Genomic DNA, 19,133 nt, shown 5'->3' on the forward strand with positions numbered 1-19,133 from the left:
TAATACAATGATGCGGGAAATCTAAACTGTCAATAAATTAGTGCTAACTTAAAAGAGAGTATCTTCTTCACGTAAATATTCACCAACATCGGCTTGATGGAATACGATAATATCTGTAGGCTGAAGCTTCTTCATTTCCATCGTTGATCGCGCTGTAACACCGAACCCCTATAACAACCGACAATTAGTCTAGCCAGCTTCATTGATAGTGATACTTCAATAATGCTGAAACTTACCAATGGTGTATCTGTCATAGAGAAAATCACGACACCAGTATGCTCTGGTGTATCATCTGTTATTCTACCCAAATGTGCTTTCACAATATGATTTCCGTATAAGAAAGGCATTTCACCATTAGGTTTGATCCAAATTTTATGCTGTCAAATTGCAAGAAGTGATGGTTAAAATGCTGGTCCCGTTTATATAAAATAGTCTAATTCAATTTTAGCAAACCCTAACCTTTGCGTATTGTGCTAAGTGATCTAAGGCTGTAATATGAAGCTTGAATTTGCCAGTTTTTGTGAATTTACCAAAACATACACCCACAGAACCGAGCTGATCGCGGCCAACACTCACTGCTTTTCTCATCACGGCTTCACTATACACAAAAATGAAAGGCAATTGCTTAAAGTTAACAATCGTCCCAGTTACGCAATAACAATATCTTCACTTTACCTGAGATAATATACTTTGTTTTTATGGAGACGAAAACAGTATGTCTCATCTGGACGCTCGATTAAATGCTTAATGTTGGCACCGATACTGTATAAAGAAGGTAAATGTTTACAAATTGCTTTGGCTCTCAAAACTGTCAATTGACTTACTATTTGGCGAGTTTTTCGAAAAGTGTAGTTGTTTCTTCTGCTGTTAAAGGACGCATGGTTGTCTAAAAATGAAATGAATTACACACAAATAAAAGGGAAGAACATTTTTTGAACTTTTAGAATTTGGCACTCACAAGCCACCGTGACGATATTACTGTCTGCATAAATAAGAACCCAGGTACAAAAAAAGGGATTGTGATAGATTGCTGACAATGAATGCATGAAATCAGCTTATATTGTTTTTCACGTATGGATGATCAAGTTTAAAAGATTCTGTAGAGGGAAGCATACTGTCGCTTTTACTTTCACCAAGTCCAAGTTTGACATCCCCTTAGGAAGACCACTATTAGTATAGCATGCTCTTTCATTTTTTACTATTTATCCTAATGTGGGTAAATAAATGTGTACTATTTGAGCATTATCAACATTACTAACAAAAGCACCATATAATATAGGTATACGACCTCCGCAGATGTGCAATCCGCGCATGTTTAGAATAATTATATCAAAATAGGAGTGTTTAAGATACTGAAATTCTACGGTTTTTTGTGTAGCGAAACAGTATATGACAGTTGCTGTTCTTTTGATTGTTCGATTTCGCAACTGTTTTATACCTGCGGCTGACTTTTCTGTAGCTTCGTTCTTGCTTTGCAAATGTTAAATATGTTACATTAAACAGTTGCCTTCCAATGAAAGATTTTCAAACTATTTGATCATCTGTAAATTATGGGAACACAGTGAATGCCCTCTGTTATTACAACTCAAAGGTTGTTCCGATTCAACTTCTGAACTTTTGCAGTAATCATAAGTGATTTGATTGAAGTTGGCAATACTCCCAATACTCCCAAGGAGTCGTTGATCTCAAGACGAATGACATGGAAGTAAAGAGTTTTATTCAACCAAGAGTGTATTATTTATTTTTGCCTGCAGAACCGTACCGTAACCGTTCCAATTTTTTATTTTATTTTTTTCTCTTTCATTAAAAAGCCTACTAGAGGTTCAAGAAGTACAGAAAAAGCTTGTAAAGAACGACCATCCATTGGATCAACTTGTGAACTTTTTCCACTTTGACTTGTTAGCCTTGAGCTATCTAAGATGTTTACAAATAATCCGCTTATTGCCATTGCTATTTTCTTATACATTTTTTAGAATATTTACACCAATTGTCATTCTTTATCTCTCTCCATGTAGTAGTAATCTGATATTGGACAACTAAAGTAATAATATTTTATGGATATGAGACATTTAATAGGTTAGTTATCTTCTCTTGAATCACGAGTTTTTACGAGATAAAAGAAAATGGCTTCTTATGGCTGTAAAGTTAAATCAGTTTTAATGTTATTTCTTCCCATGTTAGTGGATTTTAATAAAGTTTCTCTAAACAAATGTGTCCGTTCTTGACATTTTATTTTGCATGCAGTGTCTTCCTTCATCGACTTTGTCAATAAGTATTTTGATTTTAGTTGGCAAGTTTTTCGCGCCAAAAGGCTTGATCTTTACTTAACATTCTTCAATTATACTTCACGTAGGTCACTAAATGAGATAATAGTAAATCAGCATAATAAAAGATATCATATAAATTCTCCTAAGAGCAGATGTTATTTCTACAGAAAAATATCATTTGGGAGGCCTCTCTTGGTATTTTTTTTTTCTTTTAGTTTTCGGAAGTTGCAGTGTGACACTTACCAATCATAAAGGTATCATATTATTCACGTTTGTTTAGTTATCAAAGGTTGACAGCAAAGTCAAATTTTTGTAATGCCACACTTCTCAAAACGGCAGAACAAGTAAACAGAAATACCGTCCATCCTTATCAGCAAAAAGTCCAAGACCCAGCTTTGATAGGTCGTTAAAATCAGCCAAAAAATACCCCTGTGTATACTTAGACGGACTCCTCAACTATTTAAAGAGATTACCAGGCATCTTTTAGATTTTTCTTACTACTTTGTACTGTCTTCTATACTTTAACCTGTCATATAGAATGTTTCAGAACATGCATGCGCAAAGCGACAGTAAATTATTGTGGAAGGAGCAGCGGGTGAGGTAGAAAGAGATGGAAAGAACAACGACACGGTAGTCATAATAGCGATGAATGAAAGCAATACAGATAGTTTAATTGATGATACCTGATGATCTCTGATTTCCTGTCACTATCATAATATAGTAAAACTGACATTGAAAACGATTATTCGCTTTTAGCGCTGTAGATCCGGCTTAACTTACTTTGAGAAAAATACCCCAGCGAGGTGTAGATGGCAAACCCCTCGCGAGTTATACGGATGCTAAATCCTTTTATCTGTGTATTTTGTAAAATGCGATAAAAAAAAAGTAATTTGTTCAATTTATAGAGGATGATACAGAGTGAAATTGGACAGATTATTAGTGCTTTGCAGAATTGTTTTCAACAAACTAAAATCACACGCAAGCTGATCAAGTTTATGTGAGTTTTAGCTTTAGGGTTTTCTGCTATATCTACATACTGACAGTTATTGTTACTGTCCTTTTAACTATTTCAAAAAAGTCGACGTATAGTAAATTAACGTAACCGAATTGTTTCGTTATCCATTAGCTAAGAAAAAAATTGTTGATGTTCTAGCCTACTCTCGGAGAGTAATTGCCCAGGCAGCCACACGAGGAGAGACATCAACATGGCCGTCCATGGGGCTGATTGGCGCGATAGCCATCGCATACCAACCTCGAGACTCGATACGTACCCGTTCGGCTAGCGCGGTGACAACCAGAATTACACATGAATAGAACGGTCATCATCGAACGATAGGACTGCTAGGCCATCTAAACAGAGGATACCAGTTACGAATCAAAGCTACTGCAATATCTGTATTGAGCTGATTTCTAAGTGAAGAAAAAAAGAAGCGGAAAGTCAGAAAAATGAACGTCCTTATATACTTTTAAAAGTGTACTCTAGGTGTACTTTCGCTGTACTTTCGGTGTACTTTTGGTGTACTTGCAATCTAGAAGTTATGAAAATCTATCTCCTATTGAAAGACTGCTCTTTCGCAGCTAAAGTATTCATACACAGCAATAGATGTTTGATTCCACGCAAGTTGATGGCAAACTGGAAGCACTAATCCCACTAGAAATCAGTGAAGCCTACCAGCATTTTTGTGCTTAAATGCTATACACAATGGGTACTACTTCTCCTAAATATCATTCTCTTTCCCTTTTAAGTCATCGGCAGGAACGATGCTTTCTAATGCCGAAACTTAGATCCGTTGTAAGACTATGATTTGCGCTTTCTCAAAAGGAAACTATAAGGATGCATTTGGTTTTTACCACTATTCTTCACATTCTTCGACCCAACAGATCATCAAATAGCAAAGCTTGTAATTTACAAAATCGATCCTCTTTTCTTTAATGTTTATAATAATCTTAGGATTGACATTGGCTCATAGGCATACATCAAAAAATGTCTGCAGTTGATTCACCGTCATAGTCGTTGATTGCCAGGAAACGCGGTACTTCAATGAGTGAATAGATATCATCGATTAAGTAATAGCCAGTTTATATATGTTTAGAAACCTTTGTGTTTAGCACAAAAAAAACAAAAAAAAAAAAAAAAGTTCAATTCTGCTCTTAATTTATCCTGTTGACTTCTGAATCCATTGGTAATTCAGAAAAGTGTACAATTTCAAAAGTGGAGGAAACATTATATATGCTAACCTTCATTGACAGTATAACTTATTATCTTTTTTTCACTATGAAATACGATAATTCAGTTGATATTTTTTATATTGAATCATATTTCACTGAACTTTAGTTGAATTGTAGGCTATTTCCATCAATATACAGTGAAAATTGATGCCTTCAAAGCCCTCAGCTTGTTGAAAGGATTTAAGATCTTTCAGCGTATAATATTTACTCAAAATAGCTATAAGTAGATAAACTATTAAGTGTATTCCTTAAATACTTCGCAAAGTCCTTGCAGTTTGATTCAATTTAAAAGTGCTTGAAAGCGAGATTCATGCAAACCTGCTCTTTCAAAACAGCGCAGGGCACTTTCTCTTCCATCCTCTCCGCGTTTCATATTCCGCATCATACTACATTTCGTGTGCCTCTTCAACCACACTTTCACTGGGAAAAAAGGGCTTACAGAAAAGGCTAGAAATGAACTATACGATTTTCTTTTTCTACAATTGTCATTGATAACATTTCTTTGTATGGATATAAAAAGCTGGTTAAGAACTGTTCTCCAACATGTGAGTCTGGACGCTCAACATTTTGGTTATTCTAAGCATTCATATTTAGCAAATTGTTGGACATTTCTTCCCTTCAATAATAGTATCAAAACCCAGAACGAACTTTTCGAGATGTTGATGCAGTGCTTCAAATGTATTTGTCATTAAAGCCCAAAATGGACACTTACAGTACGTATATGTTCATATATTCGCATTAGAACTGAGGAAAAAGAACAAACACTTTAACACTTACCTCACCTCTAAATATTATGAAACAAGCCTCAAATGAAGGCCATACACAGCTCCTGCTATGTTTGCATGGTACTGTTCCTATAACATACCGATCCATACCGTACAATATCCCCGTTGCATTTTGGATTCCTAAAGAATATCCTAAAATTGCACCTATACCATACGTAAAACCGACAGCCAATATGTTAATAAGAGAAGGTAGACATGTGGACAAAAGCGGCATGTGTTATCACCATTATAGATCAACCTGGTCGGACGATCAGGTAAGATAAAACAGATAATCTTCATAGCTTTTCTTTTTTAATTATATTGATGTTTTCTGTGTAATTTTACGACAGAAGCATACACTATTGGAACTTGTAGCTATATTACAACAAGTATTCGCTCAAGAACCGCCAGTATATGCTAAACCGATAAGCACATCATCAGCAGTAACGGGCGCAGGAGCAGGAGCCAACAGATTGACGCAAATACAACCAATATTACAATATGATGGGCAATTAGATCGGCTGGCGTCACAGCGACTATCAATGCCTTCACCATCTGTGAATGGCAGTAGTCCAGCAACAGCACATGCCTCGCCGGATAATGGAATGATGGATAGTACAACATTGTACAATATAAATCAAGGGTTAGCTGTAAGTGAATCAATGGCAATGCGGATAGTCTTTTTTTTTGACTTTTTCGCATTAGGGAGTGTTTACACATCATTCTAATAATAATTTTGTTGGTTGCTAGTCATTAAATCTTGATAATTCGCAAAACAACATATCAAAATCCGCCTCACTTCCTATCATAGCAGCCGCTCCTTACTCGAACCTACCAACATATTCATCTGGAAGGACAGGAACATTCTTAATCAATAACAGTAACACTAAAAGTATCAGTAGCCAAGAAGCTTTATATAGAAAAGTAACAGAAAGATTACAACAATACGGTGTGTCAATTTCTGGAGAAATGGACAAGTTATTAGCAGAAAATCGACAGTTGAATGAAGGCGAGATAAGCATTGAGCAAGAATATCGAACTCTGTGTGATTTAAGGGAACGACTAAAGTATAACAATATGGTGTTGGAAGCGAGATCAAAAGAAATAGATGACGTGATAGCTAAAGTGAATGCGATGCCAGATGTGCAAATAGATGAAGCTATATGCGGTACAACAGTTGTAGCAAATCAGTAAGTTCATAATTGAGTTATATAGTAATTGTTAAAAGGCACCAATTAACAGGAATTGAAATAAATGACTTAGGTTGCTTGAATTGGTAGCGGATGATAATGCAATATCAGATACTGTTTACTTTTTGGGAAAAGCACTTAATTCTGAAAGAATAAACTTGGCTACATTTATGAAGGTAAGCTTTCATCGAAATAACGGACTATATTCTTTTTTACTGACTTCATTATTTACTTGTTCAAATAATGCTGATAGTATACGCGAACGCTTTCTAGAGAGCAGTTTATGAAACGAGCATTGATCAAAAAGATCACACAAACTTAACCAGTTCAGAGAACAGGTAATTAAATGAGAATTTTGCTTCAGGTTCTCTCCATATATATATGCGCTAGCAGCTAGTATTGAGGAGATAGATTTGTAACATAGTAAAGGTACACAATAGAATGATCTGTTTTTTAGTGCTTATGGAAACAGCATTCTTGAGAGATGTTAGAGTAAAGCTGCCTTGTTACTGTATAAAATCAATTTTAGTCCTGCATAATTAATAAAGTAGGGGAAAAGTGAAGTTTTTAAGTTTTTGGATGTTCTGTGTTCCTGAATAGTTCTTGCGTCGCTTCCTAAGTATTGATCGATCGACATCTCTAACAGACAATGACAGAGTTCAATAAAGAACGAGCCTTAAGGGCTGAAAAACAAGTGGAAAGTCTAGAACGAGAATTATTATTAATTCGAACTCGCGCAAAAGTAAACTTATTGTCTAGCAATCTCATTGTATAGCATCAGTCATCAATCTAATAGATTATAGATAATTTCTCTTGCAGACTCAGCTTCCTCACTGTTTGGTGAGCGAGATAAACTGAACTTATCAGTTACAGGAACAGATTAAAGATCTCAGATATCAGCTGAAACATCAACAAGCGAACTGTAACCAGTCACAAAAACATTATACTTGAAAAACAAGTAAAGCAATATACATTATTGCTATGGATAGATAAAGGGACCAAAAGAGTAGTTTCTTAGATTACTTTATTTATAGCTGAATATGAAGATAAAGTAAAGCGAATGAGGGGTAACACATTTCTTGTGCAATTCCATAACACAGATATATACGATTTATCTAATTAAGATAGTATCTGATCTCTCTAGAGGTGTTTGGTCAGGCTTCAAAAAATATTGACTAATATCGTACTACTATCACCCCAAACCAAACAGAATTGGAAAAATTGAGAGCTAACTTAGAGGAATGTCAAACAAGAGGAAAAGTAGCTCAGCAGAATGTAGAATCACAGCAATGTAAAAAAATAAAATAAGAATAAAGGATAAACCAAACTTTCCACTATACCTAATTATTCGAAAATTGCTAATCATGCTTAATTCAAATAGTAATTATCGATAAAATGAACGTCGAAAAATAAAGCATAGAAAGTCGAAATATATCACAGATACGGCAGCTTGAAACGAAAAAAAGGCAATTAGCTGGACAGTTAGAGCAAGTAGAAGAAATTTTTGGACGATATAAGAAGCGTGCACATATGCTGTTAGAGATGAATGAGAATGAACAAAAGAAGCCAGCTAATTCAGAAAGAACAGATGAGCTAGAAACACTTGTGCAGCTAATGCAATCAGAGAAGAGGTAAAACATATTTTAGTGAACTCTACAAGGACAAGCTCTCCTGAACAGTTTTGTGCAATTTAAATACCTATATCCATGAGAAAAAACGAGTATGGAACAACTTACATTTACATAGAATGATCTGGAACGAGCTTTAAACCGTATTTATGAACTGGAAGCAACACAGAGTTTATTAACGAACGGCTTGCGTGAAAAGGAGGCATCATCAATTATGCAGCTGAAAAACAATGAAGACTTCAATAAGAGTAAAGTATTTATATACATATCTAATTTCATTTAAGTACTAAAACTTATTATACATTTATTTCAGGGCTACAATCAATGGTAGAGTCAATGGATAAAGTATCACAAAAGTACGATGCTCTAAAGGCTAAATACGGCAAATTGCTGGAAAATAATCTTGACGTTGCTGATCAGAGAAATGAATCTATTACTTGCATTACTTATCAAATGTATGGTACAGTAGAAGAATTGGATGGTGCAACGGTGAGGAATGAGGAGTTGGAAACAGAAAAGTCTGAGCTTAAGAAACAGTTAGTCAACAGTAAGATAAGTGATATTGAGAGACTAGCAGTGTCTTTTCCAGAGAAATACATATTCATGAAGGTTCCCAATAACTTCAATGAGGAACCGACGTTCCGTTGTCAGCTCTATCATCGTCGTGGCAGGGAAAAAAAGTATACCCGCTGACAGCTACTGCAATAAAAAGTAATGATACGGATATTTATGGTAAAGTTGAAACGAACAAAGCTTTTTGCAGATAAATTTTAGAGACAACAGCAATTGATACTTCGCTCCTACCACTTAGCTTCTGTGAAGTCGTTACTCTCACCTGCCTTTTCACGACAAAAACTAGCTACGGATGATAACTTCCAATATCTACAGAGAGAAAGTGAAATGGAAATCCTTCAATTTTAATGTCAGATGAAAAGCCAAATATCAAGTTCGTTGTTTGCAGGCCCTCAAAAGTGAAATGAAGTAGGAACTGACCTTATTAATTCTTTTTTGACATTTAACACTAATATTATTTGAAGAAACCTCGATGCTTTTGACAAAGGACAAAATGTGAATGTTAGTATCTGAAAAATGTCTTGATCAAGTTTTGGTCACTGAAAATAAGCAGGTAAATTTTATATGGAGATAAGACGTTTATAAAGGAACCGTTACTGAAATAATTGTATCATGGTTAGATCATGATTCCTATCTTGGTCAAACTTCTACAACTCGATGAAACTGAAACTAAACATCTTATAGATAATTGCTCTCAGCTATACACACACACATTAATCATCAGTTCAGGCTTCTCTATCTTCCTTGCAGGCTTGGAAAAGTTTAATTTTTGTTGAGTTTTTGGATAAAGTTCGCATTCAGATGGGAGCACCGCCCTTCATGACAGAAGACACCCAGTAAAATAGTCCGCATGATACTAATAAAAAAAATTGCTGAGGTCTATTAGTGTTTATTTCTTTTTTCTTTTCCGTTACTTTCAATCTACAACTGGTAAAAAGATGACTGGCTTCCCTACAAATCAATTCTTCTATATTAAGTCCAAGAGTGGCAATGCTTGTATTGACGTTTATATGGGCGAAACAACTGTAACCGGTCAACAGAGAGTCTTTCAACCTATTTGAATAAACCTTTAATGTTGCATAATCTCTTTTTCATATTTAGGCCGACTCTAACATTATCATTTGGCCCAAGGTAAGATAGATAAGAGTGACGCTATGCAGTCATTGAATCACGGTATCAAAATTGATATCATTCTATTCCTTGGAACGTCATTAGAAAGGTGGTGATGATAACGACAATCAGGTAAGCAATTATAAAGCTACTATCACCTTTGTTGACGTGTTTCGTAAATGTTTCCCAACAAATTTTCTGGGTTATTCTGAAATTGTTAGCTTTGGCGCTGGGAAAATGGCTACTTGATCAACAAGAAGTCTGGGTTGGGTAGGTTAATATTCTTAATATTAGTATTAAAGCAGAAGAAATTGCAGGAAGAATGTGTAAAAGGTTAAATAAGGCAATTCTTAACGCTGCTGTCAAATAGTTATGGATATTCGTGGTGGTAATCTTTTGTCCGATAGTTATATTGTCCAGTATGACCGCAAAATGACTCAGTAAGTATATAGGAATGAATATAAAAGGGGTTATCAGTCGTTTCGCTTTCAAAAAAAGATAACTGACCAAAATAAAACGAACAAATTTCAATTCTTAATTTGATAGAGCTCACAACCAAAGATGGGGCTATCGTGATGGGTACATTTACTGTTTAGCCGATCCCCGTCTCGTTTTGGATATAAGAGGTGGTGGACATAAGGAAGGTACCAGAATTTGTTTATACACTCGTAAGGATTCCGATGACAATGAGAACCAACAGTGGATTGTTGAGCCTTATGGTCCTCCTCTTCGCGGCAACGGCGAAGAACACCAATATCCTATGTACGGTAATCAACAACAACAACAACATCAACCTCAACCTCAACAACCTCAAATTTATGCTGACACAACAGCTTATAATGGCAATCCCAATGGTCCCGTTGGACAAGGATTCGGTCACCCACACATTAACTCTCATGAACATGGTCATGGTGAAGGTTTTGGTCAACCACCTATGCCTGGTGTTGGCGGTTACCGACGACATGATGAATTCTAAATAACTTCTATTGCTTTATGATGAACCAACTAAATATTTAATTTGTTCATCAGAACGATTACTTTTTTCCAATTTTCTTACCCATCTATCGTGTAATAGTACTTTTTATTCAGCATAATAAAGCAACCACTACCAAAACCATGTAAAAGATGTGATAATGTTGCATTACATAGTTAGCTTATCAAATCCATATTGTAGGAGAGTGGATGGCAATTTACTGGCGCTTTGACCAATTCTCTGATAAGTATATACTCTTTACCCCACCAAAATTCTATAGAGCTCCGCACCAAATTGAGGAAGATTGCTTCACGATCCTTCTCAATGAGTTTTTCAGTCATGTCAAAAGGAGAACATGCTTGGGTTTTTTGTCGAAAAAAAAAATAGTCTACAACATATCACATTTTTCCAGTAGAAATGGACAATCCATGTTTTTCCTCGATAACGGAATGCTGCAATCAAGTGAATGATGCTTTTAGAGGTAGCACAACAGCCAGAGGGCAGGGCCGACCATGTAGCTGTATGCCTATTCTATTTTAAGAAAAAAAGCCTTTTAAACTTCTTTGGTGCATTTTGAGGAACAAGAAAATACGGATAAAAATACTTAATAGTTCTATATCTTTCTTTGTGAACAACACATTACTTCATAAATCTTTCAGAGTGACAATAAAATTTGACTATATCTACCGTATACATTCCTTATCATCGATCATTTATTTTTCCCGTTTATGCTGTATGAATATTCAGCAATTGCTCAGCAAAGAGAGTGTTTATGTTCGGATTTCTTTCAGCTTGCTGCAAACTGAGTATTCTACTAAATCCTCAAATAGTAATGCGCAGATTAACCTCAAACTTTTAACAGTGTCGGATATACAGGCGCCGCTATACTTTTTTAATCTCTGATACAACAGTTACGAAGGCTCCTTACGCAATATAACGTTAGATGCGTATCATTACTAATGGATAATAGGAAATCCAAAAAACCGTCTATTACACTAATGAGATCGACCGGATGGTGTTAACCACAGTATAAACTAGTACGATATCAACTGTACGAGACTCACTTGCTTGCTTTTCTTTTTATTTTGACAGTTAACATAAAAAGAACGAAGACATTTGAGACTTGTTTAAAAGAGAGAAAAGATAGCAAGTCCGCTTATCTGATTAGACACGTTGATTTACAAAAATTGGAATCCTTTCGATTACTTGTTAACTCTTTTATGCAAAACATAGATGGTCTTTCTGTGAACCATAGTTGTACGGGGAATAGTAACCCCATAATAAGAAGAGAAAAACGCTGATAGATGGTAAATGAATTGATTCCCAACAATTCTACTTAGGATTTCAAAGTCTGCTTTTACGCGTTTTCATGCCTTTTTACCAACAATGATGCTTACATGGTATATTGCAAATATGACATGCGAGTACAATTTCCAATTCAATTACATCTTATATAATTCAATCTATCAATTGCAGATTATTCAACAAGATGCTCTATTGTACTTGACTGCAGTAGAAAAATAATGCGATACCTTAATTTTGGAAGTACTGTAAGGCTTTTCGAACATAAGCGGTCCAGACTTCTTGCACTCGAAAAACGAACCTTAAAACGGGCATTCAAAAAAAAATTGAATGCTTAAAAGGGGTAACCCTTTTCTTAAAAAAAGAAAAAGCACGTGAGACAAGCACACAAGATATCTTGTATCTTCCTTTTTGAATTGCATGTCTGGTACAAAAATAAGCGCTTTTGCTACTATTTTTAAACTGTGTCAATAAAGCTGTTTTAACTGACTATGAAAATTGAAAAACTCATATAAATATACAACGATTTTTTTCTTCTGTGCTATCAAAATAGAAATAGCTTCCTCTTTTTATCATTCTATTTTATGAAATATTTCTTCCTCAACAGTTATCATACCACCACTATGACTCAAAAGGATGATACAGCCAATGCTATTCAATCATGCTTACTGCAACAAACAACCGTCTTACTTCGTAAAAGAAAGAGAACTGAGAAAACTGTCAGATTCGATATCGAACATACAGTCATAATAGACACCTATTCACCGTCAGATTATGATCGTGGCTCATTGTTTACAACACCAATACAATATAGAATCAATCCTGCCATTCTTGCAGCAGCAGAAAGAGCATCGAAAAATACTACTTTGATACCCAAAACAACACTGCTTTCAGTAGAGATTCCCTCTTCACCTTGTGATTCCGAAGCGAGCAGCCCAGATACAGAAGAAGCGCCGACACCTGCACATTCTTTATCTCTCAACACCAACAACCATAGAAAGAAAAAGCCCAAACTTACCGTGGATACAAGTCTCTGCCCTGGCGGTCCTCTATTTTTAACGAAATTGTCAACAAACCATTTCAAGCACAGAATTGATTTATCCCAGTACGGTAAAGACCAGGAAGATGAGGACAATAGCAATGATTTCCTTCTCCCCATTACACCTCGTACACCGGCAGCAGCTTCACTAAGTTGAAGACCGTTCATACATAACCACAGAGCCCTTTTTAAGTCGTCGTATCTTTCCTCATATCTATTTCATCAGTAATAGCGATCACTATTTAATACTTCTTACATACTTACCCTCCACTCGGCTATTTAAAGCATTGCAAGCTATGTATATACACACTATTTTATTTTATCAATTACAAAAAGAACATAATTACATCATTAGCTTTAATATTTATTTAATTTCTTTAATTACTAAAGTAGACAAATACTTGGATTCTTTATTTTCAGTTTTTGCCACATTATTTATAAACGTTATGCTTCAACGTCTTCCTCAACATAATATCAATTGTTATTTGTATCAGAAACGCTTTTTTCAACATAATATGTTCTTCCTAACGGTACGGTTAAATAATTCATTTTATTGGATAAAATATTTAATGACCTGTGAGCTCGTAATGCCTTTAGCACATTGGGTCTGCTCTGGCCAGTTCCAGTGGTTGTATAGAACTAAAAACCCTTTTAAGAGACAAAAGGGTAAAAAGAAAAGGAAAAGGAAGAGGGAGAAGGTAACAGTCAAATAAATAACAGCTATGATAACAACCAGTCTATAAATTGTTGACCGGGGAAATGATCTAAAAGTAGTGGGGGGTCAAGACGATGTTGTAAGTGATCTAATTCAATAAGAATCGAGCACCTTACAGGCCATCATCTACTCCAAGTAGCAATTATGTGGGTACGACGGGCTTACTTGTAGTGGGCATATTTAGTAAGAATGACATACGATCAGGGATGGTGGTAGGGACGAACAGACGGTCGTGCATGTTGAGACAAGTTATAGCATGGGATCGTGAGAGGGTGTAGGACGGATGTCGTGGGCAGGATTGTGGAAGGCCACCAGGTAGCCAACCAAGGCGTCATCGAATCATCCGGCTACGCTCACTAAAGGACATGGGTAGCCATAGGATTGGATCAATCTGGCATTTATTGCGACATGTAGATAGTAGTTTAGTTCCCAATTGACGTTGTTCCATATTGTTTTGGAAATACTCAGATCTTAGCTTGCGAAATTCACTGATTGTTGTTGGTTCTGAACTGGTCGAAGTGCATTGTTATATAAAGGTGTCTTCAGGAATTTGCGCCAATGGGTTTTGAAACGGGAATATTGTAGATGGGGCATGAGAGTGCTTAATAAAGTGGATGAGGGGAGGTAGCGGGCTCGAAATATAAATTGAGCTTGTAGGGTAGCAACACGTTCCTGCATTGTGCGTAGATTAGTCAGGTGGAGCATCACATTAACAGCGAACCTGGTGGGCCCTCCATATATTCGACGAATACAATTATTTTGGCAGGCTTCAAGTTTCTTGATAGTGCGTGGGGTTTCCTAACGATACGTTTAAAGAGATATTTTATAACAATTAAACTTTACCCAATGAGCACACAGATAAATACTTATCAAAATTGCCCGGGGAGGTTCAAGGAAAGTGTGAGGGAATTAAAAAACCTTTAACGGGACAAAGGAAAAAGGAAAGATTTCCTAACGATACTGTTTTCTCGCTTGACTTTCGCACGAAATGGCTATCAAATTGAGACTATCTTACAATTAGAATTCAGACTATTTTAAGAATTATTTTGGATGAAAAGTATAGTTTTCCGGATCGTACCTTTTCTGTCAAAATGCTCAATGCCAAATTGTGCGACTTACTCTTACTCAAACAGGTTAGCTATTCTGTGCTTTGGCACAGTATTTTTACCTTGTTTGAGTATGTAGCACCGTCAAGCAGCAGTTAATAACAACTTCACCTAAACGCGTAACGTAGGTTACAAGGGGCAGTTTCCGAGCGTAAAGCTCATACTTATCTGAATAGTTTGTTCGAAGGAGCTTCGATTTAGTAGTGATATGTTGTTGGCAAGCAAAGGAAAGCTTTGGTTGAGTGACCACTTAGACCACAGTGCTTGCATATGACAGTATTCAATGGCGATGCTTTTTTCGCTTCTAGCCTTCTCTTTTTGCCCTTCTCTTTAGCAATTGCTTTGTTTCGTAGCTGTCTTTTCCGAACTTTCGCTTCTTGGCTAGAAAAGCGTATGAACAGAATATCAGTGAAAATGAACAGGAAATATTAGCTCTTCAGCTATCTGCTACCATTATATTCTGGACACAAGTATGAGCCCTTATGGGCATGTCCTTCCTGTCCGCAATCAAAACGTGTTTCTAGAAATCAATGGTTCAACGATTCTGTTTGAGTACATAAACGAATAGTAAACAAAATACAGCAATAATGAACTGACTTTCTTTATTTTCTTGATGCTTTTTCTTCAACTTTGCTTCAAGGTAAACTTTTGCTTCTCTTGACGGCATGATAAAAAAGCTACTCAAAAGATACAAACACTCAGTTACAAACAAAATATGTACAGTACAGTCGTTGTGAGTAGCTCGTGATGAGATCTTATTTTAATCTACCTGATGGCCCACTGTTAACTCTTCTTTGATTTATTCTTTAAATAAAATAACGAGATTCTATGAAAAAGAGGAAAAGGTATCAACGAAACTCAAACTTTTTGTTAGAATGTTATTTGGACAACAAAGCAGTTTTGACAACAAAAACAATCTAGACGCGCTAAATTTTGACATCAAATCGAAACACGTTTATTAATCGAGACACGCTTATTTATCACTTCATCAGTTATTGACAAGAAACAGGCGTTTAACTTAATTTATACAATCACCTATTGTTATTGCTTTCTTTAAGGGAAAAATGACACTAAAGTGACACGATTTTAGATCAAAAGAGATGCTGAGCAGTCAATGAGAATACAGGATTGTGAGCCATTTACATAGAATACAACTGGACAACCAGTTCAAATGGCAGCTAAGGAGAATGTAGGTAATTCTTCTGGGCCGATCAAACAACGAAACTTACTGCAACAAATGCGTGCAAAAAGAGGCGGGCCTCAGATGTTTACTACAAGTGTCCAAATGTAAAAAGTAAGTAGTCCGAAAATAATGATTCAGGTTATTTGAATTAAGTCAATAAAAATATCCAGTTTTCTCACTAAAGCCCACGCCATTGAATGCCTACAAATGCATAACCGTCTGCAACTTCCGACAACCGTCGTTGACCCCATTTTTCATTTGCTGAACCAACTCTACTCGACCCATAAAACAGCGTGCCAATGCCCCAGTCAACTGGAGTATATCTTGGCCAATTGTCTAAATGCTTCTTTATGAAATCGATTTTCTTCAGCACGAGAAAATGCCCCCTACCCGTCAGAAACTTTAGGACAACCCTTGCTAGACTGGCTTTATGCGTCCACTCCCATCATTTCTTGGCTGTCCCGTTTTTACCTAGTCTGCATTGTGATCCCTTATCCTTTTTTTTCCCTAGTCCCTTTTAGGGTTTTTTAATTCCTCACGTATTTGACCTGCCCAGGGCATTTTTCTGATAAGTAGTTCATCTGTGTGCCCATTGGCTTTAAAATTGTATAATAAAAATCATGTTTAATCGTAGTAACCCCCACCCCCCCCACCCCCCGCCCCAAAAAAAAACAAAAAACACGCGATTGCTTATTACACAAACTTCTAATGCAGTAACTATCTGAACTATTTCAGAAATCAAAACGATGTATTCTTGTCACTAAAATGACTCTATCTCTAATGCAAGTTAAAAACAATGACGTAAAAAAATCTTCAATCCCCCTCCGTTTCCTTTTCTCGGGTGTGAAGATGATATAAGGATAACACATGTAGTTTTTGCTTCCATACATCGTTTACTCATCGTAGCGTGCAATCTGTTTTTATATAAAACTTTATTGTCGAGTCGGACGCTTTTGTGAACCGCTTTCGTGGACCGCTTTCGTCAAAATAGCTTAGAAGATAAAATATGCGTTGAAAACTAAAGATAAAAGCTACTTTGGAAGAGCAAACTCCCAGGCACCAATATTGCAAAAACTTTTGAAATATGACCCTGATATCCATTTTCTTGGATTAGCTGCAGCAGATAATTAGGCAGGTATGTTTTTATTCGGCATTGCAATCAGTTAATCACGACGTTCGTAGCTTATCGCAGCTCTCCGAGGCAACGGTAGTTGTGTAATTTTAAAAAACCTATTTAAACGCTGCCACTGTGTGCTATCATGATTACTAAAACAGGTGCGCTCCTTTGAATAACATTGAGAATTTCAAGGCGCTTGCAAGACTGAAGAATCATTCTAAATGCCTTTGATATCTTCCAAATTTTGTGATCAATAACGTGTCCATTTACTACATAACTCCATTCAGCTACAGGATCTCCAAATGCTTATAACCAAAAGACGCACTTTGATTGGAAACTGTTGGTTGGGTTCTAGACTCTTTTTTCTCCGTTGTATTATGTCGGCAAATATACATGCTTGCAAAACCTGAACGCGTTGACCCAACTTTGTTCAAATTTGTAAAATTGAACATTCATTATAGCAACAACCAACCGCGGGACTACACATAGAAATTAGAAAAAGGGAAGCCTCAGAAAGGTTTTCGCCTTGCTGCCAATTCTTAAATGGTTCACTTATCCTAGCAGTCTTAAATTGACCGTTACAATTCACAGTTCTTCTTTCCTATTCCGTTGTACGCAAACTAAAGCAATATCATATCACCTCTCGACGAACCATCGCCACGACTACGTCTAGCTTTTACAGCTGTCTTAAGATGTCCGTTTCTTAATTACGCATATAGCTGCAAACAGATTATCTCTTCCATGTTCCATTCATTTGAAAATGCGCATCATCCAAAAATAGCAGTGAAACAGAATGGTAATGTAATGCTTACCGTTGAAGTTTGTAAGCGTAACGAAGACAGTGGACGTGAGTGGCTTCAATTGTATACGTATGCATATGATAGAGGTCCAGAACAACGGCTGCATACAATCCAAGCAATGTATAGAAATTTTCAAAGCTTCTGCGTCAAAGAAAATGAGGGACAAACTGTACGAGGCAGTAAGTCTCTTTCACTTATGCTTGCAACAATCTTTTGATGGGATAAAAATTCATTAAAAAGAATTTTTTTTCAAACACATTGACCATTTGAACAAACCAGCAGTCCTTGCTCGTTTAATGAATCTGCTACTATGTTTAGCTCTTAATCAGCTAGTAATAATATGGATGATTGTCTACGAAAAGGTCTATAAAGAGTAGTTTAGGTACAAACTCAGAATGAGGTCTGCGTATTGAATGGTTTTTGTACATAAACAACTGAGGCAGATACGCTAATCTGGCCAATATTAGATGTTGATAGCTTGTGTTAGATGTATCAAGCACAGTTCACAAGACCCATACAAAGAATTAAAAAATTGCTATACGAAATTTACTGGCTGGTACGCAAAGTTGGCAATCACAGCTCGGGAGAAAAATCATCGACTAAACGAATTTACCGTAAAAGGAGATAATCTTAATTCAACTTTTTAATTTCAAACAACCCAAACTGTTTCTTCTAAAAACAAAAGGGTCCGTTCATCAATTTTATATTGGCAGGTGGTCTTTTTTGATCAGCAATGAGAACAGCTTGAAGATGCAATAGCCAATGATTTGTTAACAGAGTTGGCCTTTTAGCCCTTGTCAATCTATCTAAAGCGATTAATTACATAAACTTACAATACCACTATTATTCAATGAAATAATATCGTCCTAGTGTCGTTCATTTTACCGTGGATGAACAGCTTGTGTTTACGAGTGGTCAATTAATAAAACCGTTCATAATAAAATATACCTTTTAACATTAAAACTAAAAAACGCCCTTGCTTTTGGTGTGATAATGAGGTCTTTTTCTTCCTCCTCCAAACTGGAAGCATGGAGTAGACAAAAAAAGACAGATTGTATGATTAAACTGGGATGCAAAAATTGATAACTTGGAATAAACAGTTAAAAAAATAGCAATTGCATAATGATTGACTCATCA

General features: G+C 36.1%; 9 protein-coding genes across 9 annotated transcripts; 6 read left to right on the plus strand and 3 right to left on the minus strand.

Moving 5' to 3' along the window:
• Positions 1 to 48: 48 nt before the first annotated feature.
• Positions 49 to 880, minus strand: BDF20DRAFT_812634 (60S ribosome subunit biogenesis protein nip7; the record flags this gene model as incomplete). Its single annotated transcript, XM_053076805.1, has 5 exons — positions 49 to 168; positions 237 to 377; positions 460 to 598; positions 676 to 762; positions 825 to 880. 5 exons carry the CDS (start codon positions 878 to 880, stop codon positions 49 to 51), a joined length of 543 nt encoding a protein of 180 aa, XP_052940815.1.
• A 4,122-nt stretch (positions 881 to 5,002) lies between these two features.
• Positions 5,003 to 5,988, plus strand: BDF20DRAFT_812991 (UEV domain-containing protein; the record flags this gene model as incomplete). The annotated part of the gene is made up of 4 exons (XM_053076848.1): positions 5,003 to 5,041; positions 5,125 to 5,209; positions 5,300 to 5,535; positions 5,611 to 5,988. The coding sequence occupies 4 exons, from the start codon at positions 5,003 to 5,005 to the stop codon at positions 5,986 to 5,988; spliced, it is 738 nt and encodes a 245-aa protein (XP_052940816.1).
• A 1,111-nt stretch (positions 5,989 to 7,099) lies between these two features.
• BDF20DRAFT_831590 (uncharacterized protein) lies at positions 7,100 to 8,771 on the plus strand (the record flags this gene model as incomplete). Its single annotated transcript, XM_053078464.1, has 5 exons — positions 7,100 to 7,192; positions 7,485 to 7,501; positions 7,866 to 8,081; positions 8,250 to 8,326; positions 8,392 to 8,771. The coding sequence occupies 5 exons, from the start codon at positions 7,100 to 7,102 to the stop codon at positions 8,769 to 8,771; spliced, it is 783 nt and encodes a 260-aa protein (XP_052940817.1).
• A 1,211-nt stretch (positions 8,772 to 9,982) lies between these two features.
• Positions 9,983 to 10,479, plus strand: BDF20DRAFT_802875 (ricin B lectin domain-containing protein; the record flags this gene model as incomplete). The annotated part of the gene is made up of 3 exons (XM_053076425.1): positions 9,983 to 10,031; positions 10,132 to 10,201; positions 10,308 to 10,479. Coding segments are annotated over 3 exons (291 nt in total), but the record flags the coding sequence as incomplete, so codon positions are not given.
• A 1,755-nt stretch (positions 10,480 to 12,234) lies between these two features.
• BDF20DRAFT_50163 (uncharacterized protein) lies at positions 12,235 to 14,025 on the plus strand. Its single transcript, XM_053075612.1, has 3 exons — positions 12,235 to 12,760; positions 13,003 to 13,141; positions 13,302 to 14,025. The coding sequence occupies exons 1-3, from the start codon at positions 12,673 to 12,675 to the stop codon at positions 13,786 to 13,788; spliced, it is 714 nt and encodes a 237-aa protein (XP_052940819.1). The 5' UTR covers positions 12,235 to 12,672; the 3' UTR covers positions 13,789 to 14,025.
• Positions 13,933 to 14,121, minus strand: BDF20DRAFT_812954 (uncharacterized protein; the record flags this gene model as incomplete). The annotated part of the gene is made up of 1 exon (XM_053076842.1): positions 13,933 to 14,121. A coding segment is annotated over one exon (189 nt), but the record flags the coding sequence as incomplete, so codon positions are not given.
• Positions 14,122 to 14,261: 140 nt separating this feature from the next.
• BDF20DRAFT_812511 (uncharacterized protein) lies at positions 14,262 to 14,585 on the minus strand (the record flags this gene model as incomplete). Its single annotated transcript, XM_053076794.1, has 1 exon — positions 14,262 to 14,585. A coding segment is annotated over one exon (324 nt), but the record flags the coding sequence as incomplete, so codon positions are not given.
• A 421-nt stretch (positions 14,586 to 15,006) lies between these two features.
• Positions 15,007 to 15,429, plus strand: BDF20DRAFT_845304 (uncharacterized protein; the record flags this gene model as incomplete). The annotated part of the gene is made up of 2 exons (XM_053079674.1): positions 15,007 to 15,304; positions 15,329 to 15,429. Coding segments are annotated over exons 1-2 (239 nt in total), but the record flags the coding sequence as incomplete, so codon positions are not given.
• Positions 15,430 to 16,253: 824 nt separating this feature from the next.
• BDF20DRAFT_811246 (uncharacterized protein) lies at positions 16,254 to 16,433 on the plus strand (the record flags this gene model as incomplete). Its single annotated transcript, XM_053076670.1, has 1 exon — positions 16,254 to 16,433. A coding segment is annotated over one exon (180 nt), but the record flags the coding sequence as incomplete, so codon positions are not given.
• Between the last annotated feature and the right edge of the window lie 2,700 nt (positions 16,434 to 19,133).

This window comes from Mycotypha africana, assembly GCF_025528875.1.
Source record: "Mycotypha africana strain NRRL 2978 chromosome Unknown BDF20scaffold_1, whole genome shotgun sequence".
In the NCBI taxonomy this organism is placed as follows: Eukaryota; Fungi; Mucoromycota; class Mucoromycetes; order Mucorales; family Mycotyphaceae; genus Mycotypha; species Mycotypha africana.